The following is a 26,589-nucleotide window of genomic DNA, read 5'->3' on the forward strand; positions in this document are numbered from 1 at the left end:
CAAGATTTCAAAGAGGTAAGTCAGGAAAAATGTTTTTGTCCTCCATAGCACACAGGAGAATTCTGCAGGCTTCAGCATGGCTCGGGGAAGGCAAAAATGCCCCCATTTTTCACCAAAATGGGGCATTTCCCCCTTCCATCAGCCCTGCTGAAGCCTGCAGAGTGCTTTTGGGGTGTGGGGAAAGGCAAAAACAACCCAATTTTTCACAAAAATTTAATGCGGGGGCAGGGCTTCAGGAGGCCAAAAATAGCTGTATTCGGTGTCTAAGACACACTAATATTTCCACACTCTTTTGGGGGGGGGAGTGGGTCTTATACTCTGAAAAATATGGTAATTAAAAATTAAAATGTTTTATAGGCCAGTGAAAGTTATATATTATAATGAGAGATGGACGCAAGTTCCTCATCTGTCATCAGTTTCCAAACCAAACATACAATAACAAACTATTGCTGAAACTTGGCAATACTAATAAAGCTGATACTATCTTAACTTGCCTTCTCCTCTACTCTCAAGAGTTTCATCAGTAATTGTTCATCGCTGTTGCATTTTATGAAGGTGATGCAACCTGTTGCTACTTGGGAACAAAAAATGTCAATAGAAAAATGTGATTATCCATAAAACATATGCATACATGTTTTCATTTTAGAAAGAAATGTAAACTATGGACAATAACATTACTTAAACTCTTAGCCTTAAACCCTTATGCCCTTCTTAAGACCTAAGACAAATTGGACCTCTGAAAAAAATTGGGTAAAACCTCAAAATTGCCACACGGTAATTTTTTAACCTGATAAAATGGAAATTTGGGGAATGCATATAAAATTGTTATAGGAACTGCATTCAATTACTTTGATTAACACAAAAGTATTAATCAATGAAACTTAGTACCGTATTTTCAGAGTATAAGACATAGCAAGGTTTTGAAGAGGAATTTTTTTTAAAAAAGGTTTTTACACTCTGCAAACCTCCCACAAACGGTCCATTTGAATAGCCCTTAGGACGCTTTAGAGTGCTCCTTGGGTGGCAGGGGGGGGGAGGCAAAAACAACCCAAAACCAGCCATTTTTTGAGAAAACAGGCCCGTTTTTTGTCAAAAGAAGGGCAAGGATAACCTTTAGGAAGCTTATGGGGTGCTGCTGGGGACTGCGACGATGGGGTGTTTTTTGCTCATTTCTGCCCTCCCCAGCCCCCAGGAGCTTTCTGAAAGCCTTCTAAAAGCTATGCAAGGCCATTTTGGTGAAGGGGCGGAGTTTCGGGAGGCAAAAAATGCTGTATTCAGTGTATAAGATGCACCCAGATTTTCAGCCTCTTTTTTGAGGGAAAAAGGTGCGTATTATACTCTGAAAAATACAGTTGTCTTAATTTGTTGTCTTAAGCTGGCTTTTTTTTCCTTTTTTTTGAAACCAGTACAAAAGCCAAAGAAGCTTCTCATCTTGTAAGGACTTATGCATTTATAGGTTAGACTAATGAGTGGTTAGCTTGCTTCTTCTGATCCAGACTGATAATTTTTTTATCTAGAATTACAGTGCAAGTTTAATTTTCCCATTTTTGGTGACTTTTTCACACAAAAAAATCTATTTTTTAATAATGTTTTTTTAATAATTGAACTGTATGAAGGCTTAACCAGACATGTGAAACTAAATGCAAGTCTTCTCATTGGAACAACCATAGGAGTCACTGGCTTCAAAATGAAAGACATGATTCAATGATCAAAGTCTCATTCCTTTCTAATATCCATAGCATGGCAGTACACTTACATTAAAAAAAAAAGTTTTGATCACCATGTGCTGCCTGGCATTTGGAAGCCAGGGTCCATCACTGTGAGTGAGTTTGCTTCCCATGGAGTAAGCAATGATGTTTTGCAACCAAAGGCAATTTATAAGACAGAACCAACCAGAATCAAACATTGTTTTGGTTATTCAGATGTATCATTCTATTTCATAAATTATATTTGTTAAACCATAATAAATAGTTTGGTCCCTGTTGTTTTATGTTGATTAGCTTCGTATCCCCCTCCCCAATTTCTTTTGCTGCCCTCCAAGAAAAACCCCCCTGCTTTAATCAATATAAAAATGATTGCCTTATGTAACTGTGATGCAGCATTGCAAAAATGATGAAACAAGAAATAGTACATAAGAACATACTCCTCAGTGAACACTGTCAAACACAGCAGCATTTCCAACAAAGTATAAAACAATGTCGTGGCAGAGTTTCAGGATGGAATAATTTGTGCAGCCATATCATGGTCTTTAAAAGCACCCAAGTTATTTCACATATCTCCCATAAGTACATCCTGCAAAAGTTGCTACTTTTTGGTTTCCCAGATGGGACAGTAAATGTATGATTAGAATGTAACAGTATGTCACCACAGTTTGGATTGTTTAAAGAAGGGAAATCCAATGTTGGATTATTATTCTTAATTCCTTTTCAAAATCTTGGGTCAATAAAATACAAGAAGAGTCTGAAAGATGGTGGTCACTTCTTCAACAAATAAATGGAACAGAAAGTGACCAATCCCCCACTATTATTTTTTTTGAAAGACATCTTTATCTGGAAAGGAAGGAGAGTGGTTAAGGTTTCAAGGCTTTAAGTGAATTATTGATCCACATTGAGAAGGCCAGATGACAAACAGTAATGCTTTCTTCTGGACTTCTCCCTTCCCTCTCCTCATCTTGGGATGGCGATTTTGACAGCTTTCCTTCCCCTTAATATAAAGTGCAGGAAAAATGGATAAAGGTTTAGTTCCAAAACCATTTCTCTAAATTACCAACAGACTTGTATTCTTGGTGTCTTTTTATATGGTCACAAGCAAGACATGCATGTGATTCCCAGAATCGAGAAAGGCGCACTGAAAAATCCTTCCTCCAGTTGAAATAGCTAATATACAGTTTAGTGTTTTTATCAAGCATCAGAAGGTACTCTGAAAGGTCCTTTGGAGACAGGAAATCCTCCACATGTATGAAAGAGTTAGCTGGGATGTAATTCTCATAGTTTTCTCTGGGAGGACCTAGAACCACTGGCACAGATCCAGCAAAAAGAGCATTGTAGAGTTTCTCTGTAATGTAGTCTTTATGGATAGAATTTTCAAAGGAAAGATAAAACTTGCAAGTGGAAATAGTGGGGATCAAATTTTTATCACTGATATAATCTCCAAATGCTTGTCCATAGGTATGAATTTCAATATATTTACTTAATTCATTATAATACTTAACTCTAGCATGCTCAGGATTCCAGTTACTCACTACCCAACATACAAGTTTTTCTTTATTCGGGATTTCGTACTCAAAGTAATTTGTGCTGACTGTCATGAAGCCATAAGGCACCTGAATATCTGAATCCCGACGATAGGTGAGGGTCAAATTGAACAAATGTTCAATCCCGCTCTTTTGTGGAGTATGAGTTGGAGATTCCAGGTTCATCCAGATCCATTTCTGAAATGGAGGTCTAGGCTGCTGAGGTAAATTAGTCAGATCCCAGCTAATGTCTCTATGGTGAATGAGAACTGCATGAGACCGGTTATATAGTGTGCGATCCGTTGTCAGATGGCATCCATGAATATTAAAAGTGGGACAGAATTTCAGATCAAATGTCTGTCCAAATGGCCAAACCCATATCAGAATTGTTGTTTCATTAATGTAATCACTTTTGGTTGAGAAGAAATTCTTCATCTTTAGAACTGAGCTGGCTGATTCAATAGGACTAGAGATCCATCCGCTTGTGGGTTTGATGTAGATGAGCAGGCAGGCCATGAAACAGCCAAGCACAATGAAGAGAAATAGAAATGGCCGGAAAATTCCTTTGGATGATGATGTCATAATTTGATCTACAAAAAAAAGAAGAAGGAAAAGTTGTTTTTAGATTAAGATGATGTTTATTAAAATTTGCATGCATAAAAGAGCTACTCTAAAAACATGTTGTAGAAACACAAAACATATAATGGTTATTATGCAATATTGATAAACCTAACAATTACAAATATTGGTAAAGAACCATAATATTTTCCACAAACTCTAATGGAAGTCAAATGAATTGAAAATATGTGTTGAGGTGGAATGAAAACTGTACTCACTATACTGCATGTATTTGTGTATTTGTATTTCAGTGTTAAATTAATATTTTTCAGTTAGTCGCATCTATATTCAAAATAATCCTTTATTATTTCTGGTTTCAGGAGAAGTCAAAAATTAAATATTTATATTATTTTTAGGGGAATTTTCCTTTTTTAACATTTATAACTGTTGCTACTGTTATTAATGTTCTATTGGGCATTAATTGTCCAACTTCAATAATTCTTTGTTCATTTTATATGAAATATATGTGTGTGTATATATATGTATGTATGTATGTATGTATGTATGTATGTATATATATATATATATATATATATATATATATATATATATATATATATATATATATATACACACACACATACACACACACACACACACACACACACACACACAAATACGGCTGTATTTAATAAAATAACACATGAAAAAAGAATCCCCCCTCCAAAATAGATATAATGTAGATTTATTATTACCAACATACATTTTAGCAATTAGCATTTTATATACTGCAAAGGGTGTAAAAACAATAGCTTTTGAAAAGCTCTATGCTAGATGCAAAATGGCAAACATTTAAAGAAACCGTCCACTGGCATGGTACATAAAGGAACTCAAGGAACATTAGGAATAAAATGCTCACTTAGCATGATTGCCATAAACATTTCTCAGTTCTTGAGAGCAGAGAGAAGCTCAATCATGCTAAATATATGCAATCACTTCTAATACATCTCATTAGGACAGTGTTTTTCAACCACTGTGCTGCGGCACACTAGTGTGCCGTGACATAGTGTAAGGTGTGCCGTGGGAGAATTACTTTATATATAGTCAATATAGGCACAGAGTTAAATTTTTTTAACATTTTCTAATGGTGGTGTGCCTCGTGATTTTTTTCATGAAAAAAGTGTGCCTTTGCACAAAAAAGGTTGAAAAACACTGCATTAGGACATAGCTTTCTTTGTGTGCTTTTTTGTCTTTCTTTGTGAATGAAAATACTTACATATTTAAAGCATTTATCTATTTTTACCACTACAAAACCCCATCCCAATTTAGACTTTTTAAAAATTTTAATCTTAAAATTAAAACAATGTGGTCCATATGGAGCTGCTCTTGAAGGACATTTGGAAAATCCAGCTGGTACACAATACAGCTGCATAGGTAGTAAAGAGTATTGGGCATCCGACACATGCAACGCTAGTGCTATATGAGCTACACTGACTGCCAGTGTCCTTCCAGGTACAATTTTAGGTGCTGGCTTTCACCTTTAAAGCCCTTCATGGCTTGAAGCTAATTCACCTAATCCAATTTGGCCCTACAGATTTGGCATGTTATGGGTCCCATCAACCCATAACAAGGAATGTCATTTGGCAGGGACCAGGTGATGTGCTTTCTCTGCCATAGCTCTGGAAAATACTCCCTTAAATGATCAGGATGACCCTGACTTAGATTAATTACTCAGTGGAATGGCTTGCTTCCAGATGGTTGTGGGTGCTCCAAAGTGGATATTTTAAAGAAGAGATTGGACAACCATTTGTCTGAAATAGTATAAGGTCTCCTGCTTGAGCAGGAAGTGGATTAAAAGACCTCCAAGGTTCCTTTCAATTCTGTTATTCTGACCCTGCTGGCCTTTTGTAAGCCATGAGGACTAATTCTGCACTTGGGTCTGGGGCCCTGATTGTTAAGGGTCCTACTTCTTGTCTGTATTAGCATCCATAGAATAATTCTACTTGTCAATCATATGTATTTATTTTGTATGATTTGAAACATTTTTACTTTTTATGATGTGGATCACCCAGAGTCACTTCTTGAGATGGGTGACTATAGGAATAAAAAATACAATTAAAAAAAACATCAAAAAGGATCAACAGCAATAATAAAGAAAAGACAGGGCAGAAGAAATTCTGCAAAAAATAGGCAACATGAACAAATTAATTTTGCATCATACACAGAAAACGGTATACCAACCCTAATTAAACTGGAAAGCAATTCTATAATTGGATGAACTCTATCATGAACACCATGTCTTAGGTTACTGGATAGAGAATTCCTGAAAAATGTGGGACCATAAAAATGATACCCCAGTAATCTTAATGAGCAGAAAATAAAGGCAAAGCAATCCATCAATTACTCTTAAACCCATGTAGGTTGAATACCTTCACCTTCACTCAAACATGCTTTCAATCAGTGTATCTTCTCCTAAATAATATACACTTCCCCTAAAGTCCCAGAATTCTAAATTTTCCAGGTCAGCATTAAAGGTAGGTCTATGCAAAGCACAATGCATGACTCCAACCATCAAGTTAATATATTTTGCACAGATTTGCCACACCAGTTAATGTTGGGGAAACTTTGCTTTGCCCTTTACTTTTATGGATTACAAATTAAAGTGGGCACTTTTTTCTCTCTACAAGGTGACATTTGATGTCGATTGGTAGGTTGTAGCTCTACTTGCAAATATGCAGAGATTCATTTTACCATACACCTGCCCGCCCTCTAAAATAAAATATTTATTTTAATATTTATTTTTCTCTAAAATATTCATAAATGTTCCTCATTCACATAGTACCTATGACATTTACTTACCATTCCATTTGCTGTTTATTTATGTCATTCATATTAATACTTGTTTTCTCATCCCTTTCACATACTCTATGCTAGTCACATATAACACTTATATGTCCATTCATTCCTCACTAAATCTTCACCATCCAGCTACTATTTCACACATGGCAATCATTCACATGATTGAATTGCAATACCTCCGAGATTTCAGGGATTATTCAAAAAGTGTCAGGTTTTAAATACCCCCCCCCCATTTTCTCCATGTCTAATTCTATACATCACATGTTTTAACTCTGGTAGTACATTCAGTTATTCTAACATCTGTGAGTAGCTTTTGTATACTTTCCTCCTTTAAAAAAAACTTGAATAGCTCTACAAAATCAAATGTGGGCCATAAGAAGCAAATCTGAGTTAAAGCAATTCTTGTAGAAGCAAGAATTGTAGAAGCAATTTCTACAATGCTCATCTTATTTTATTTGGCTACTTTAGCAATCAAATAGGATTTGTTTTTGCCTCAGGTATCAATAAGGCAGATCTGGCTGCATTACCAAAACCAAACGGCCTGGGGAATTACATCATAATGTAGTATTATTTCTAAAGACATTTTAAGGTGAGAAATGACTGTCCTATTTGAACTGATAATGGAGTGTTTTAGGTTGCTATAGAAAGTGTCCGTACATATTGATGAGGAGAGATGCAGGAAGAGTAGCTAGAATATCCCCTGGAAATCAAGGGCTAGCTGAATCAGAGCAAATCTACATTTGATTGGAATGCAACCTCTTGACAGGCTTGCCCAGAAGAATGACCTTTTCTAGTGATCGTGATGGATAATGAGCTTAATGAATTGCATGATAAATAGTCAGTTTAATGAAGTATCCACACACAGTCGCTCTGACTGCACAGGTACATGGAACTAAAACAGAATGTTAAGGTGGATTGAAGGAAGGATGAATCAAAGATCAATTGAAGATAAAGATGTGACTGATGAATACAATGATCAAGAATTATGTAGATTGACTCCCATTAACAAGTACTACCCCAAACACTTCAATCTCCTCCTAAATTGTATTGTGAAATTGTAGCACTAGTCCATTGAATAATCAAGCTAACATTTTCAGTTATAAAATAGGAGACAAAGAAGAGCACTGGGTATAAACTGGGGAAAATGTGTGAAGTGTGTAAGAACTTTTCCTTTCTATAGATTAATTTCTTTGCTGCATTTCCCCCCTGATTCTTCAATTACTCTTTATTTCTTAAACAAATTAATATAGCTGTCCAAATCACACGTAGTGACTCAGGGTGACATAGAACATTCAAAATCCAGAGTTAAAATTCACCACTCCAACCCCTATTCCATCATAGCAGCAACAACAGAATCAGACAAGACACTTGATTGGCTCTGAACGAGATCCTCAAACTCGCTGACAAAACTATATTTTCAAGGCCGTGTAGAAAAGCAACAAGGTGGGAGCCAAACTTATATCTGGGGGAACGAATGGTGAAAGCCATTTCCATGCTGGGAAATCAAGGCGCTACAAGGCAAATTTGGCAACTATCTGATTTAGATAACCTCTCTGCATACATTAGTTGGGCAAATTATATTGATTAGCAATATGTACAATACCTCTAATTTATTGTAATGGAACGGAGACATATATTTAAGGTACCACTGTATTTAAACTCTGATTCAAAGCCAATGCAATTGTTGTAGTATGTATTATTTCTGTGACTATTATGTCCGCTGGGGGCAGAGATTCTGACAGGGGAGGAAATACCTCTCTGGGTTTTCCCCCTCCTAACCTGTAGATACTAGAGGTAAGGAAAAATTGTTACTGCAGTCTTTGTTCAATATTCCCCTGAGCATATCTCCAGCCACATGATTGTGGATTCTGAATATAGAGGAATCTGTCCTAGAGGTATGGCACGCCCAAGTAATTATGCATTGTATTCTAATAAAATAAAAGCTGTTTTTGGGGAGGAAATTTCATTAGAGAACACAAGTATGGATCTATTGCATACAGGGTATGCACTGAAGATAATATAATTTGGATTAATTTCAGAAACACCTGAATAATTTCAAAATGAAATAGTATTTCTCCAAAGCAAACTTAATTAGAGCCATCTGGAACATTAATGAATATTTTGGAAATACACAGACATTGTTTGAAACAATTTTGCCACAAATTCTTCATATGCAAAAAAAAAGTAAAGGTAAAAAGATAGGTATGTAAACATTTTGTGACTATCTTTGCAACAAACAACGTGAATTGTGTTTAACCAGGGCTCTTCAGTCATAGTACACATTGTTCTAGTGGTTAAGGAATCAGAGGTAGACCATAAATCCTGCTTAGACATGAAAGCAAGCTGATTGATCTTGGGCCAGTCGCCCACACTCAACCTAATCCTCTTCACAGGATTGTTGCAGGGAAAATAAGAGGAAAGTATGTTGGATATATTTGTTACCTTGAGTTACTTGCAAAAGTAATAAAGATGTGATAAAAATTAAACAAATTAAATAAATATGATTATTTGGTGATTGATTGATTGGAAAAGTCTGGAAATTCCCAACTTTTCTATTGCATTTATATAGCAATTGAACCAAAATGTGTACTGGGAGGAAAGTTCTTAAAAGGATTACTTTCCATTCATCCTAATTTCTGCATTTGTGCTAATATTTTCTTCATGTCTCATCCATAAGGATATATGTTCTGATATATACATATATCAAAAATGAATGAAATAGGATCCCTTTCTTGGCAAATATAAATACTCCCCTTGCACAAAGGCAAAAAAACCCTGAATTTTATAAAAATCCTCAAATATTATAGCTGAGTCCTCATCTGTGCTCTAATCTATTTTTATAAAATTGTTTAAAAAACACAGACATAATTGCATACTTTTTAAAGATGCAATAAAGTTTTATTTTTTGAAAACCCCTTTCCCCCAAAATCTACTTAAATGAGAAATAGATATTTCAGGAGTTTGCATATTTATCCAATTCTACAAAAAACACTGAAAAGCTTAGGATAATTCCATTTATTTTTAAAATTAGAAAGGAAAGCTGTTTAGTCCATACTAAGTATACATATTTATTTTACATGTAGCCTGTTTTATATAATTTTAAGTTTTAGTATTTATAGAGTTAATTTCTATTCAAATGTATATAGTTATTGATTTCCAATTATAGTTAATTTATTTTGCTTCAGAATAAGAAAAATACAAACTCCCCTAATTCCTATTGATTACAGAAACTCACAGAAACTCTAGGTTATTTTGTTTATTCAGGTTCTAACCACAAATTCATACTTAAATAATAACCCACTCAGAATATACAGAATACAGCCAACCTGAATATTATGATACTTCAACTGTTTTATTTTTTAAAAGCTCTTATAAAGCTGAAATATCCTAAGGCAAATCAAGGATTTTCTGGCAGTTGAAAGAATGTTACATCCAGTACATTCAGTGCCAAGTTACCTATTTTTACAATATGAATGAATAATTTCCGCATGTAGTTTATGCTATATTTAATATTATACTGTTTAACTGATTTAACAAATATGCATTTTATTTTGCATTGCTTTGAGAACTTAGTAGTAAAACTAAAGAAGAACGAGACAGAAAGGAAAAGAACAATTGTTTTGCAACTTACTGTATTCAAGAGGCTTTTCATTTTGCTGGGAAAAGGACCATTTTTCTGTTCAAAAAATAATAAAAATATGACAAAGATGATCCTGAATACAGGTATCCCTGATATTCACAAATATAATTCTATTTAAAAAATAATTAATGTATTTTATAGTATGGAAATAGAGGATCGTACCGTGATTCTGCGTGTCTCTGCAAAGAGCCTAAAGTATGGACACACCTTAGATGCTTATCTCATTATTACTCCTAGCTATTTTGGTTATGACTTGGAGGAAGCAAAAAGAGATTTGTATAGAACTTGCTTCATCCAAAAGGTGTTGTCTTCTATTTTTCCTTCTACCTAGAACTCTGACCTATTAGCTCCAAGTAAGGATAGCTACAGTAAAACAGTATAGAACAGTGTTTTTCAACCTTTTTGTGCAAAGGCACACTTTTTTCATGAAAAAAATCACGAGGCACACCACCATTAGAAAATGATAAAAAAAATTAACTCTGTGCCTATATTGACTATATATAAAGTAATTTTCCCATGGCACATCTTACACTATGTCACGGCACACTAGTGTGCCGCGGCACAGTGGTTGAAAAACACTGGTATAGAAGACCTTTTTTTTTTTTTTGAATTACTGTTAAATTAGCTATACAATCCATCAAGCTAATAATTTAAATCTCTCTTTCTCTTCCCTCTCTCTCTCACATGTACACACAGGCCAAGTTATCAAGAAATGAAATGAAGAGAATTACATTCTAATTCATCTGGAAGGTATACAGTACATTTGTGGAAAGTCATGCTATTTGGTGAGGAGGATATACTAGAAAAGACACCCTCCTAAAAAATACACAAGCAAACAAACATCGAGATGTTTGAGTAACAGAATTGGTCAGTAGTTGAAGAAAACAAAGCAAAGTCACTGAAAGAGACTTTTCTTGAATTAAGGGGTCAGGAATACAAACAGAATAAACTAACTCGGAATACAGCAGCCATCAATAGCAATAGCAATAGCAGTTAGACTTATATACCACTTCATAGGGCTTTCAGCCCTCTCTAAGCGGTTTACAGTGTCAGCATATTGCCCCCAACAACAATCCGGGTCCTCATTTTACCCACCTCGGAAGGATGGAAGGCTGAGTCAACCCTGAGCCGGTGAGATTTGAACAGCCGAACTGCAGAACTGCAGTCAGCTGAAATAGTCTGCAGTGCTGCATTTAACCACTGCGCCACCTCGGCTCCTCAAAACAAGGTCCTTGGCACAAAGACATCTGAAACAAGTTTGTAGAATGTTCTTTTTCACTCCAACCTTGATCTGGAAACTTGGAAAACTTAATCTGAACAAAGATGCCTAAAAATACAAGATATTGATTTCATTATAACAAACCTTGTCTTGGTTACTAGCCAAATGTCATACAAAACTAAATAAAGCATGTACTTCAGTGAACCCTTAATAATAACCCAATTCTCAGACCTGGAAGCCATCTTTTACATTGGGCCTTCAGGCCTGCCACATTTTCTGCTGTGGGGAAAATGGGAGGGGGATTATATGGAGTATGGGTGATATATAGTCAAAATAACATTCCTTTCTCAGAGAGTCAAGGACATTTTGTCCTGCAGCTGTGATGGTGTGACTGGAAGGCATCTCCAGTTTTGGACAGTGCCTGATTGGATTATGTGATGGATATGTGGGTGCTGGGCAGGGACTTGAACTTTCACTTGCATGGGAAAACCCTGCAAACTTTCAGATTTGGGTTTTCCTAGATGTGCCAAAATGACACCTCTACTAAAATGGAACTTTGAGGAAACTCAAGCCTTGCCTCTTCTTTCATTAGGGGTGTTATTTGAATCCCTGGCACCACTCAGAATACAGAAAGAATACAGCAAAGCTGAATCTCTATTATGATACTTCAACTGTTTTATTTTTTAAAAAGCTGTTATAATCAAGGAATTTCTGGCACAGTTGAAAGAATGTTAAATCCAGTACATTCAGTGCCAATTTACCTATTTTTATAATATGAATGAATAATTTCCGCATATAGTTTATACTATATTTAATATTTACTGTTTAACTGATTTATCAAATATGCATTTTCTTTTGCACTGCTTTGAGAACTTAGTAGTATACTAAAAGAAAAAATGGCAGAAAAGAAAAGAACAATTGTTTTGCAACTTACTCTATTCAAGAGGCTTGAAGCTAAATTTTCATTTTGCTGGAAAAAGGACCATTTTTCTGTACAAAAAATAATGAAAACATGACAAAGATGATCCCGAATACAGGTATCCCTGATATTCACAACTAGAATTCTATTTAAAAAATAATTAATGTATTTTATAGTATGGAAATAGAGGATCATACCATGATTCTGCGTGTCTCTGCAAAGAGCATAAAGTTTGGACACACCTTAGATGCTTATCTCAGTATTACTCCAAGCTATTTTGGTTATGACTTGGAGGAAGCAAAAACAGATTTGTACAGAACTTGCTTCATTCAAAAGGTGTTATCTTCTATTTTTCCTTCTACCTAAAACTCTGACCTATTAGCTCCAAGTAAGGATAGCTACAGTAAAACAGTATAGAAGACCTTTTTTTTTGAGAATTACTGTTAAATTAACTATACAATCCATCAAGCTAATAATTTAAATCTCTCTTTCTCTTCCCTCTCTCTCTCACTTGTACACACAGGCCAAGTTATCAAGAAATGAAATGAAGAGAATTACATTCTAATTCATCTGGAAGATATACAGTACATTTGTGGAAAGTCATGCTATTTGGTGAGGAGGATATACTAGAAAAGACACCCTCCTAAAAATACACAAGTAAACAAACATCGAGATGTTTGAGTAACAGAATTGGTCAGTAGTTGAAGAAAACAAAGCAAAGTCACTGAAAGAGACTTTTCTTGAATTAAGGGGTCAGGAATACAAACAGAATAAACTAACTCGGAATAAGCAGCCATCATCATTTTTGAGAGTTACTGTTAAATTAGCTATACAATCCATCAAGCTAATAATTTAAATCTCTCTTTCTCTTCCCTCTCTCTCTCACATGTACACACAATCCAGGTTATCAACAAATGAAATGAAGAGAATTACATAATTGATTTAATAACTGAAAACTTGGAAAACTTAATCTGAACAAATATGCATAAAAATACAAGATACTGATTTCATTATACAAACTTTGTCTTGGTTACTAGTCAACCAAGATGCATGACATCAAATAATGTCATGCATCTAAATAAAGTATCTACCTCAGTGAACCCTTCATGCAGAAATATGCCATATTCACCTTAAGAAAACCGTAGGAAGAAGGTGGTTACTTTAAATAAAAACCAGAGCTCGCTCTGAGCTTTCCATGGTACTGATGTAATATACCTGAATCTGGATATAACTGGTCTACTCAAGCTATTTCCTTCAGAATCTAACCCTGAAAGAGGCATACCTGAAACCATGACTTCCTTGTTCGCCTCCAGCTTTGGAAGGAAAATATACCAGACATCCTATTGCCTTTCAAATGACACAGTGCATGTAGAAACATGAATACATACACCCAAGAAGCTAATGGGTGTTTGATTGAGACATAAAAGCAACAAGAAACTTAAAAGGCTGAAGAAAGGAATTAGGTAAGTGCTGGAACAGGGGTCAAACACTGTAGTGTTGCACAAGACCAAAGAAGCAAGAACCACAGAAATTGTTAATGTTTGTTGGGGTAAATACAGAATATTGGAAACTGTAATAGGGGTTGTATAGTTCTTGTATAGTTATTTAATTAAGGCAGAGTCTTTAAAATACTTTCCGCAGATTTCCCCCCACGGCATGTGATTTGCTGTTTATAAAATATGCTGTCAACCGATTCTGTTGTTACCTCATTTATATCTTCCTCAGTTCCTCCAAAATTCAAAGGTAAACATTGCAGCAAGTAAGCCATTTTAGTTCATGGTAGTTTTTAACTTCCACTAAGCCTACAACTATTCTCAATAGAATTCAGCTGGATTCAGAAAATTTCTTCCAATGTTCACCTTGAATCATCTTTAATTTCAATCTATTGGTTCTTGTCTTGCCCACTGTTCCAATAGAGAATAGGTCTATCCTGCTTCAGTTATGATGTAACCAATGCATAGTATAGTATAGAATATAGAAACTATTAGCTTCTTGCTATCTGAACAAAATGGTTCTGTTGAATGCAACTCAACCCGAGCAACCTTGCTCAGAAACTAAATAATCTGTTTTGGTACCATGTCCAATTTAGAATAACACTAATTGATCTGTAATATCCCAGGTTTTCCATTTTTGAATGCTGGAATTAAACTGGCTTTTTCCCAGTCTTTTTGCAGCATATCAATTTTTCAGGAGCTTTCAAAGATTAACATCTGGCAGTTTTGAGACCACATCTGCAGCTTCTTCATCTTCTTAGGATGTAATTATTCTCACCCTGGAGACCAGAATTGTTTAGGGTAGCAAGGTGGAATCTTACTCTACCTTTTAATAAACTAAGCTGTCCCCACTGCCTTTCATGAATCCTGTTAGTAAGAGTTCTCTTTGCCTTCTGACAGAAGGACAGACATAGGAGATAGAGGATGTTACTAATTAGCAGCCTTCCTGCTGTTATATGCCACGTGCTGTGGAATATCCATATCCCCTCTCTTAACCATGTTCAGTCCTGTACCTATTTGCCCAGCCATTCTCTACGTGGAATCCTTGCTTCTATTGCCTTCCTGCTGTCAGTTTACTTCTTTCTTGATAAAGTGCCACTAGACTTGTCAAATACATTTTCCCTTTCCTTGTGAAATACAATTCTTTCTGCTTAAGAGTTACTTATACTTTTGATGCAAGCCATGGCCTAAGAATGCAATATTTTCTCTTTTTTTTCTTTAACCAGTTTTTTCCATTCATTTAAGAAAGATACAGTATGTGAAAATGGTACTTGTGCCACAGCTCCTTCATCGTCCTATTCAGAATTTTTTAACCACTTGTAATTTTCTCATGTTGATAAATATCCTTGATACATGCAGCAGAAGGACAGCACAATTCTCATAATAGCTCATCTTTCCAAATATAATTGCTCTGTCTTTTGCTGTAATGAATCTCCCATCACCACTTTTCTTTTCCACCTCTGCAGAGAACTCGGTTTGTTGATTTCTGCGGAGTTGATAAAATCCTCCATTATTTCAGGTGACTGAATCTTTGTTTCAATGACAAGAGTTTGAAATGTGTAGATAAGCATCACTGATGGGTATCTCCTCTTGGTTTGTCTCTTATTGCTTGCTACTTGTGCAAAGTAGGAATGTATCTCTTAGATTTGATTTTATTGCAATTACTGATATTCCCTGCCATCGTAGCTAGGCTAGAAAGTGTAGATTCAATTACAGAGAGTACTAATTTGGGTAGTCTGTTAGGACCAGTGGTGGGTTCCGGATCCCGTTGCAACTGGTACAGTGCACCACATGAATGCATGCAGCATGCACACATGTCCTTATCTCGGCGGCCACCACATGAATGCATGCAGCATGCACACATGTCCTTATCTCCTGCGATGCTCCAGCTGCTTGGCGGAGCATCGCGCAGGGGCCATTTCCTTCAAACACAGGTAAGGAACGAGGGCGGGTGGGTAGGCCCTCCAGAGTACCATACCGGAACAGTATCCGGTGTTCACGGCAGGCACAGGTACTCCTGTACTGGGAATACTGCCTGCCACCCACCACTTGTTAGGACACAACCCAGATTCTTTGAATGTACAAAGATTTGTACAGAGGCAATTCTTTTTGCAAGCATATCCAAAATGCAGAAAGTAGCCCCACCTTTCCTCCAAAACCCTTTTTTCTTAGTTCATTTTTAAAAAAATGGCTTCACAGACTTCCAAGTAATTTCAATCTTTCAAATATCACTGACTGTATTTACATAGTATTTTAGATAACACGTGTAATGAAATGTTTTATCATCCAAATACATTTTGAAATAGGTAACTGTTAATAAATTGAAATGAAATCCATTTCACCATTTTTAGCTACCTACTGAACTGAACTGAAAGTTGTTCTGCAACAAAATTCTTAGGAGCGTTTTAAATGAGATTAAATATGTCAACCTCCAAAGAGAAAACTGGAAAAGATATTTCTAATTAACATTTTGTTTCAGACTGGAAAGCCTGATGTGCAAACAGCTGAGGTTCTAATAACTTTACTTCTATAGTTATTTTTCCCCCTGTAGGGATTTACAATGCCACTTGCTTAGACATTGAGATTTATTAGATTTATATGCCGCCCTTCTCCCAAGGACTCAGGGCGGCGTACAACAATTAAAAGAAACACATAATATAAAAGTTAAAAAAATTAAATGGAATATCCCAAACCCAATTAAAATTGACAATACATTTTTTTTAAAAACAATCGAATTAAAATTAACAGTGATCAATAATTTATTTTGTTTTGTTCAGGCCAGGCTGGCTTGCTGGAAAAGCCAACTTTTTAGGGCGCATCGGAAGGACCAGAGGTCGGGGATTATACGAAGCTCCGAGGGCAGCTCATTCCAGAGGGAAGGCGCTCCCACAGAGAAAGGCTCTTCCCCTGGGAGTCACTAGCTGACACTGTCTGGTCGACGGCACCCTGAGGAGGCCAACTCTGTGGGATTGCACTGGACAATGGGAAGCTACAGGTGGCAGTAGGTGGTCTCACAGGTAACCTGGGCCTAAGCCATGGAGCGCTTTAAAGGTCATAATCAGTACCTTGAATCGCACTCGGAAGACAACCAGCAACCAGTGCAGGCCGCCTAAAAGGGGTGTAACATGGGAGCACCTAGGTGCCCCATTATAACCCACGCAGCCGCATTCTGGACCAGTTGAAGCTTCCGGGTGCTCTTCAAGGGCAGCCCCATGTAGAGAGCGTTACAGTAGTCCAGGCGAGAAAGGACGAGGGCATGAGTGGCTGTGCACAGAGCATCCCGATCCAAGAAGGGGCACAACTGACGTACCAGGCGAACCTGGTAAAAGGTCCCCCTGGTCACGGCCGTCAGGTGTTCTTCTAAACTAAGCCGCGTATTGAGGAGGACTCCCAGATTGCAGGCCCTTTCTGAGGGGGCTAAAATTTCTCCCCCTATCATCAAAGATGGAACAAGATGCACAAATCGGGATGACGGAAACCACAGCCACTCCGTCTTGGAGGGATTGAGCTTAGGTAAAATTAGAGGGTATTTCTTAAAAATAATGTTACCAAAGCAAATCTACCATAAACAATACTTTGCAATGCCACTTCTTATTAATCTAAGGACAATAAAAAGACTATGATGGCAGTTACTTCAGACAACAAATAAGTAAATTGAGATTTCTAGGTCAATTAAGATGAATCCAAATAGTGTGGCAAAGTCATACTCTGCAATGACAGGAGAGTTTATCTTTCATCACTGGCAATGGTGTGTAGGTATTTCAGTAACTTCTGACCAGATAGCGTCTCTATGGAAGAATTCAGATAATGCCAAACAGAAGTTATCTTGATGAATGTTCAGGGGATGCATACAGGGTGACCTCTTAAAAGTTGAAAATGTTTTAAGACATGCCAATATTTCTGGACTAAACTGATGCCAAATTTGGTAGCAGCTCAAAAATTACTTGTCCAAATCAGTGTCCCATCGGGTCAATTACATTCAGTTGTCCTTGGTGCTCTCTGAACTGGTTGCTTCCAAAACATTTTGTTACCAAACTAGATAGTATTTTCAGTGCTAGAAGGGACTGGGGTTTGTTCCCTATAGACATTAACTTGCTCTGCCAATGTTGGTGAGGGTGTTGTTTCTTCCTTGCTAGTTCCTTGATTAGGCTGCTGTTTATTCTTTGATTGTTTGTCTTCAGTTGCTTTGTCTGAGTTGGTTGTTCTTTGATTAAGGTATTGTTTACTATTTGATTGTCTGGTGCAAAACCCTGCTTATCTGGATGTTGATTATTGACAATATATAAAATGTATTGTTGTTCTTCAGGTCTCTTTCTTAAATGCATTTGTGCAGACAGAGATACAGTGAAGTTGATATAGCAGCACCAACAATAGTATATTTTGGCAGGTTGGTCAGGGATAGAGTGATTTCCCCCCCCCCATATGTAATACTTATGCCTATATTTGAAAATGGGAAAATGAATTCAGTTTGGAATCAGCTCTATAGCTAATAAACCATTGTGAAAATGCTTTGTGACCAAGCAATACTGAATTAGCTAAACTGCTTCTTGAGAAAAGTACTATAAATTACACACTTTAAAATCACATGGTGTAATCTTGCACCTGATACTCTTCAGCATTGGCTATGCTGGCCAGGCCAGTTAGAAATTCTATTCTAGTAATTGCACACACATTTCTATGCTAAAATAACTTTTGCTATTATTAATAGGTTTAGATTACTGAGAATGACACAATTTACATAAAATTTTAGAAACCCAGCAACTGATACAATACTACTGAATTTATTTTCTATGTTGTGCAGTTTTCTAAAACAGGACATGCTTCAGAAAAAATGTTTTCAGGTCAATCTACCATGGAATTCCAGCTTGGCTTAGAAAGCTTTTATGTTTTATAATACATTCTCAATTCATATCATATCCTAGTAAAGCCTGCTAGGCATTATTGTTTTCTCATGCAAGATCACACACTGAAAACAAAATTAATGTGCTACTACTAGTTTCTGCATCACAGACTATATTAAGATGAGTTATTTTGCATATTATGTAGCGGGAACGGTCCACACAGAGATATTCCCAATTATTAATTTATTGTTAAAGTGTATCACAGGAATCTTGTCAGACTAACAGTTAGGACCAGGTCGCAACTAAATAAGAGTCAAGGCATTCAAGGGGGTGTAGGACTTAATTAGCTTATGGCTACTTAGGATTCTAAACCGATTCCTCTTTTATCTCTTCCCCCTGGCTCTGCCAGTTGTTCTCCTACACTAAGAGCAACAGATAAAGTTGCAGGCCAGTATATTTCTACATAAAGAATTCACTTCAATATTACACTTGTTAATTACTTCAGATATTTATAAAATAAACTCCACTGCATTTGTATTAGTAGGCAGGACAAGAAGAAATGGATGGAAACTAATGAAGGAGAAAACCAACGTAGAACTAGCAATAGCAATAGCAATATAGCAATAGCAGTAGACTTATATACCGCTTCATAGGCCTTTCAGGCCTCTCTAAGCGGTTTACAGAGAGTCAGCATATTGCCCCCAACAATCTGGGTCTTCAACTAAGGAGAATGTTCCTGACAGTTAGAACAAATAATCTTCTGGTTTCCAGAAGTTGTGGGTGCTCCAATACTAGAAGTGTTTAAGAAGAGATTGACAACTATTTATCTGACATGGTATAGGATTTCCTGCTTGAGCAGGGTTTAGAGTATAAGACCTCCAAGATCCCTTCCAACTCTGCTATTCTGTTGTTATTATTATACTTTTTATAATCCATTCTTATGGCACCAATCCTAATCCCATTAAAAAAAACCTGCAAGATTGGCAAAGAACAGTGAAAATGTTTATTTGGAAAAGAAAAAAAATAGAAAACAAAGAATACCCCAGAGTAAAATAGAAGAGTTTACATGATTCAAGTGTCAGAATTGGGCTTGTTTTTTCCAAATTTTAAATTATATTACTGTCTCAGATACTGAAAATATAAATTTCCCATACTATACTAGAATGTTAATACTAGAGGATGCTGGTTGAGCTTTATAGATATTTATGGTATGAGAGCACAAAAATGTTAAAAACATAAAAGGACATAATATCAGAAGGGCTTGCTAAGAATTTTGAATTTCAGGAAAACAATCATAAGTTATCTACCCTTTAAGTTCATCATCAAATAAATACTTTTATATTCTGGAGACAATTATCCTAAGAAAAATATAATTAAGTGCATAATTATTTTTAAGACAAACAATAAGTATGAAACAATTATACAGAACTGAGACAATTTATTAGGAAGCATATATAAATTGCTATTAAAGCATGACATAGATATAGAAGAAACAAGTTTGTATCCATTTACATCCTCCTTTCTTATTTTTTTTAAAGTAACTCAGGGAGGCAAACATATTTAACATTGCTTCCTATTTTCCTCATAACAACAACCCTTGAGATATGTTGAGTGAGAGACAATGATTGGTCCAAAATCACCCAGCTTGAAGTAAAAGCTGTCATTAAAAATGTAATGTTGGATTCTGGATGAAAACTGTCCAGAATTGTTGGGTCCATGTTAGTTTTCTCAGAAGGGGGAGCATCATTGTCTTTTTCAAGGTAGATGAAAATTCATCACTGCATGGACTTATCATTAATACACATTAATGATAATGTGTAACCTCCTTGGGAGCTTTGACCAACAAGGAAGAACATGGTTCTAAGAAACAAGGGGTCTGCTTAAAGAGCCAAGGATCTTGTCTACTTCTTAGGAGTTGCAGGATTACATTGATTGATCGATTCTTGTTCTCATAACTTTAGGTTGCTAGAAATACACAAAAAGCTGTCAAAGAACAACAAAAATGAAAAAGAGGTTATAACAGGAACACAGCCATCAAAACTCTTTCCAAGTAACTGGACAAACTAGCCTTAGTCACCTCGATTGGACTTAGTCAATTTGAACTAATCAACTCATGTTTGGACTATTGCAATAGACTAAAACATGAGGTGACAAAGTCATGAGCAACTATGAGAAGAGACTGCCCATCCAGGAAGTCAGAATTAATGCATCAGATGGTGAAGACTCCCTAGCCAGAGGTGCCACCTCTTCTTCAACAGGAACTGAGAATTCAGGAAAACCTCTAAACTTGAATGTGTTCCATATAGAATAATGCAAACTTATGCAAACCTAAATATGACACATTATGGATCCTTGAAAAAGCACATCCACTTTTGCCTTCTCAGGGTGAAATGTAAGCATATTCTTTCCTCTCCAAATCTTCACAGCCTCAAGCTCTGGAACATGACCTTGATAAGACTGGCCCAGTAAAGGAGATGAAAATTTATTACCACCAGCGAACCAATGATATTGGACCCTGTGTCAATGGATGATTTCACTCAGTGGGCTCACACACATTAAATAGAACACGTGACATTGTCATGCTCTGAGACATCATACAAGAAAGAATCTGGAAGCTTAAACTAACCTCACAAACACCCTAGCAAAAACCAACCCAAGAGAAAGGAAAAATAGTGTAACACCATACATCCCATTCCTAAATTATGTAGTCATCCCAGAGGGGTATCAAGATTAATCATACTGAAAGCTGATGAGAGATCAAGAAGAGCTAGGATGGTTGAATTACTTCTATCCCAGTTCCACAAGAGATTAAAATGGCAGTAAATTCTTTTTCCATATTGTGTCCTATCCTGAAATCTGACTGAAAAAATATATATAAATTCCCTTACTTTGATCCGGTAGTCCCTATTTGGGGTATAATATCCTTAATCCAAGGCTCTTTTCTGAAGACCTTCCTGAGAAAGGAAGGCCAGAAATTGGATGAAAATTAGAGAAAATGAAAAACTGTTGCATCTAGTGATGGCTTCTTTAGAAAGGGCTATACTACCTCCAACATCATGACAGATGGCACTACTTTTTCACACATTGACTCTACATGGACCAGTGTGATCGATCTAATCAACAGTGGTCAGGTTAATAGAATTTAGGATATGGTCCATTTCCTCAGGAGTTATAGAGTAAAACAGTTCCAGGTAACAAAAAATAGATTAAACATCAATCTGAGGACTGTTTCTGAAATAATTGTGGCCAAAAAATAAATCAAATAATCGTTCACCCACTATTTACCTCCAAGCTGAACAGAGAAACAAGGCATTCTCATTCTTTGAACTGAAGTTGAAGCAGTCCTTTAAAAGAACCTCTAGAAATCTATTGTTGACAATGGTACCCTCACCTGTAGAAGAGGAGACAAATGAAAATTACAATCCAGAGTAGTGGGTAATTGGAACAGCAGTAATAGGCCACTGTCACTATCTCAGTTACATAACCCAAGCATCCTTTCTTTAAAATAAGCAGACAGACAAATCCTCCTCCATTTGGGGTGTTGGATACTTTACAACTATTTGTCTTGTTACCCTTAGATTGTACAAAATAGAAATTGACATCACTTATTCATGAAACAATGGTTCTTATTACTATACAAGTAATATTGACGTATGACTAGTTGATTAGCAACCACTCAAACTTATGATGAACCTACCCAGAGCTACTTATGAACTGGATTTGAGGTTCTCATGGCCTCCCACTCCATGGTCATATGATTGCATTTTGAGCACTCAACAACCAAGCTGCATTTGTAGCCTCACACAATCATGTGACGGTTTATGATAGTTTTTGCTGGAAACTGGCATTTACCTTTGGTTTCTTGCAAAAACCACCTATTGCAAACCAAGGAATTGCTTAACTACTGCAGTGTTCTCGTTACAACTCTATTTAATACTGCTGCAGAAAGGTTGTAAAATTGGGCACTATTATGAGACCCTATTAACAACTGCCACATCTTACAACCATAATTCTGGGCTCAATTATGGTTGTGAATTGAGGACTATCTGTATACTACATTCCAGTATTTAAAAACCCATCCAATATTTACATGATTGCAATTCTGACCTGCAATGAATATTATAAATCCATAGCTTGTAAAGAATAGGAAAGAAAGGAAGAGTAGGAGCTATATATTCTCTTACATATTTCCATGCCAAGAAGAAATTGTCAGCATGAAATTGCAGCATACATAACTGGAGGCGGGGAAGTAATACTTAAGTGGTATCTCATGCCACCAGGTGACTACAATATTGTTAAATGATATCTTTTAGAACACATTGATCTAATCACTCAAATAAACAATTAGAATCCAGTTCAGAATTTAAGAATTATACAAGAAATGCATTCACAAACTTTTCAATTCAGATACTACAATGAGAAAAGCCAGTTATTCCAAGCTACTTCAGAAAAAGTAGCTTGCCATCTTGACTTTCTTTCATTTTCTTTGTTCTTATATTGTTTGGTGTATTTTGACCCACCTAGAATCATTTAGAATTGGGCAGCATCAAATCAAATCATCACTTCAAATACAACAGTGTTCAATATATGCAGTTCAAACCTATAACTGATAGTCAGAAAATAAATTGTGCTTGTTGTGTTAGTTAAGATACAGAACTAAAATTGGGGAAAGCTGTGTTCTAGTTCTGATTTGAGCCAACTAGAAGTCACTAGAGAGATTTTTGAGCCAATTGCCTTCTTTCAAAGCTAGGAAGGAGATAAGAGGAAAACAATTTCTGAAATAACATCAACTAACAATCAATATACCACACAGTGTCTAACTTAAGGCCCAGAGGAACAGCTAAGTCTTAAAATCTTGTTTAAATAAAGTCAGAGTGCACGTATATAATTCAAACTATTAAAATTTATTGCTAGATTGCCATCTATTTTAGGATTCAGAAAAACACTGTGCATACTGGAAAAGTGTGAGGAGCAAGAGGGTCAGAAGAGACACGTCACAGCAACAGTCAGATGGCAAAAACATTCGCATAGGGCTTTCCCCCCCTTTCATGTGGTTCATGTCCAGGGGTGGGTTTCAACCGGTTCGCACCGGTCCCTGCGATCCGGTTGGTCGCCAAACCCGGAAGTAAGTAACTTCCGGGAACGGCGAAGCCCCCCCCCGCGCGCCCGCGCGTGCCCCATACCCGCGCCCACTCCTTACCCGGTTTTTACGAATTCTGCACTTCCACGCATGCGCAGAACGCATACAGCGCCTGCGCGATCCTCCAGGAGCAGCTCGAGCATCGCGCAGATGCTAGTACGCATGCGCGCGCCACGTGCGTGCGCGAGGACGCCGCGTGCGTGTGCGAGGACGCCGCCGGCCTCGTTCCAACCGAACCGGTTGGAACGGGGCGAGAAACCCACCCCTGTTCATGTCTCTACTATTTGTCTTAACCAACATTCTGGTTATGATTTAGGGAACAAATTGTAATCTGGAGAAGTTATGAAAGCAAAGGATGTTAACCTATGTCCACAATGTTAACCTGCCAATACAAAATAAGTGAACCAAGATTTTTTCTTCAGTTCTCACAACAGATGAAATTTTTATAGACGTATTATTTTATATCAAAAATCAAGCAATGTAAACACCATTTCTGCCTGGCAAAACAGCCCATCTTCCAAATTAAGTGATTCTTTCTGGAGCTACCTTTCAAGGAATAATGGACACACGTGTATAAAAGCTATTGGTAGCCATTATGTGATATTTGTCCAGTAACTAAAGGCTGTCCCCACTATACATGGACTATGAAGCCAAACGTAGTGTAAACCACATTTACCATACATTGCAGGTTTCTGTAGTAAACCAAGATCACCCAAAATTAACTTCACTTCAGATGTAGGCTTCCATGAAAACATATTCCCAATCTAGTTCTTCGACATTTTGCAATTTTGTAAATGTGTCTAGCCCTCATAGAAAAGTCATTTTCTTGGAATTGTTAGGAAGAAGATGGATGGTAATGACATCAGGCAGTACTAAGGAGATCTCAGGGGCATCTGTGGGGCAGGAGGTAAAAACAAATTCCAAGAATCCCGAATTCCAATCAGCTGGCTAGCCACACTCGGCTAACCAGCTGATTGGAATTTCCTTGATAGGCATGATGGCTTCCAAGCTGGCTTGTTTAGCCACACCCTAACCTTTTGAAGGATATTTCAATGTCCATAATCATCCAGGTTTGCCCTCTCGCCTTACTAATGTCCTGATGTAATCTAGAGGGGTTGTACTGTATGTGAGCAACGACAAAAAGGAACAACACTTGGAGAATTGCTTGAAGGTAAGCAGCACCTTTGCCTTGTGTCTTGTTGTATAGAAAGAACAACCAAACTGAGGCTGTACATAACCCCAAATATGTGTAAGAAAATCTGGAAGGAGAAAAGGATTACATGCACTTATCCCCTAAAGAGAAAGAAAACGACTAAGTTTGTCAAAGCCTAAGCACCTTATCATGTCTAGGCCATATAATTAGAACTGGGAGAGTGAAACTGGCCCTGTTCAGCCAAGACAGCAGCTTTGTATTAGAGAAAGTGTGAAATGTAATAAAGGGATGTGTAAAGCTTTCATCGAAGCTGTGGTGTGTCCAATTGTAGCCAAAGGAAATCCCCACACCAATACAGACTCTCTTGGAGAATGAAGAATGTGGGGCAATTACAGGACATGGCATTTAACAGGTAGTTCCTCTCTGCAGCAGTCTCCTCTATTACAAAATAAACAAAAACTGCATTTGTTCAACCGAAATTGGTTATATACTTTATGAGATGAAAATGTAATCTCTTATGGCCAAGCTCTAAGGAACTGTGCAGTTTTCTAATCACTGCCATAACTTTGCCTTTTAACAAATGACATCTCAAAGGAATTATTGATAATATGAAGACCTTTTTAAAATTAGTTATACTGCATTTTTGCAAAATAATGGAAGATTCAATTTTATTATTAACTGACTCTTCGCAGATTGATAAAATGTTACCAGTATGTTTTCAAAGTAGAATTTTCACACATGCTAAAGAAATATTAATCACTTGACAATTGTAAACTTGACAATTTAAAACAGGAAATTACAATATTGCCTATAGATTTCCATCACATTAAATAATGATTTATCGCCGAAGTTAACATTTCCTAGAATTTGTTCATATTCATGAGCTCTTAAAATGTCATGAGCTCTTAAAATGTCATGTTGAAACTTCATTATTTTCATTATTAAATAAAATATAATATTTAAAATGTTTCCTGGCATATAAAGGATTATTGAACATCATCAATTAACTATATAGTCACCAACTTAAAGAATAGAAGGAGACATGGGCCAGTTCAACCTCCAAGCAACTGCAAAGAAATTTCCAAAGATATAATTTTATGATTGCTGCTACTGGATTTTGATTTAAAGGGGAATAAACGTATTTAACTCAATTTTTCTCTACTTCTTTCCCCATCTCCTAAAAGTATGAATTTTGTAAATTCAAAGAAAATTTCAGATCCCACCGTTGCTTTTGAATCATGGTAATTAAATATTCCACCCATGATACTTTCTCTAGTGTGTATATGGGTAGGTAACATGTTACTCAAAGGAAAGTGTGTAATTTGTAATTTTTTGATAGCCTGACCATTTTTTTCCTTTAAAAACTGAGCTTTCAATTCTACATCAAGGTTAAAAAAAGCTCGGCTACAATGAGGAATAAAGTACATTAATGGAACATGTAACAAGGTAGCCACTGGACAAAGAAGTCATTCACCCTGAATAATTCGATTTATGTACACAATAACACACTGGCATTACATTGGGGTGATTGTTCT

At 36.5% G+C, this 26,589-nt stretch overlaps 1 protein-coding gene across 2 annotated transcripts in view; it reads right to left on the reverse strand.

The window, feature by feature from the left end:
- Positions 1–1,896: 1,896 nt before the first annotated feature.
- Positions 1,897–26,589, reverse strand: part of FUT9 (fucosyltransferase 9) — a 65,032-nt gene continuing 40,339 nt past the window's right edge. Inside the window, exons 1-2 of one of the 2 annotated variants that reach the window (XM_014057167.2) lie at positions 22,047–22,104; positions 1,897–3,822 (exon numbers count right to left, since the gene is read on the reverse strand). In XM_014057167.2, coding sequence (XP_013912642.1) covers positions 2,738–3,822; positions 22,047–22,080 — 1,119 coding nt within the window. In that variant the 5' untranslated portion in view covers positions 22,081–22,104 and the 3' untranslated portion in view covers positions 1,897–2,737. Of the gene's footprint in view, positions 3,823–22,046; positions 22,105–26,589 lie in introns of those variants that run through there. The other variant, XM_014057168.2, reaches the window with a different exon arrangement.

The sequence above is a fragment of the Thamnophis sirtalis genome, unplaced genomic scaffold (assembly GCF_051295495.1).
Source record: "Thamnophis sirtalis isolate CommonGarterSnake01/CBP01778 unplaced genomic scaffold, rThaSir2_p1.2 scaffold_6, whole genome shotgun sequence".
In the NCBI taxonomy this organism is placed as follows: Eukaryota; Metazoa; Chordata; class Lepidosauria; order Squamata; family Natricidae; genus Thamnophis; species Thamnophis sirtalis.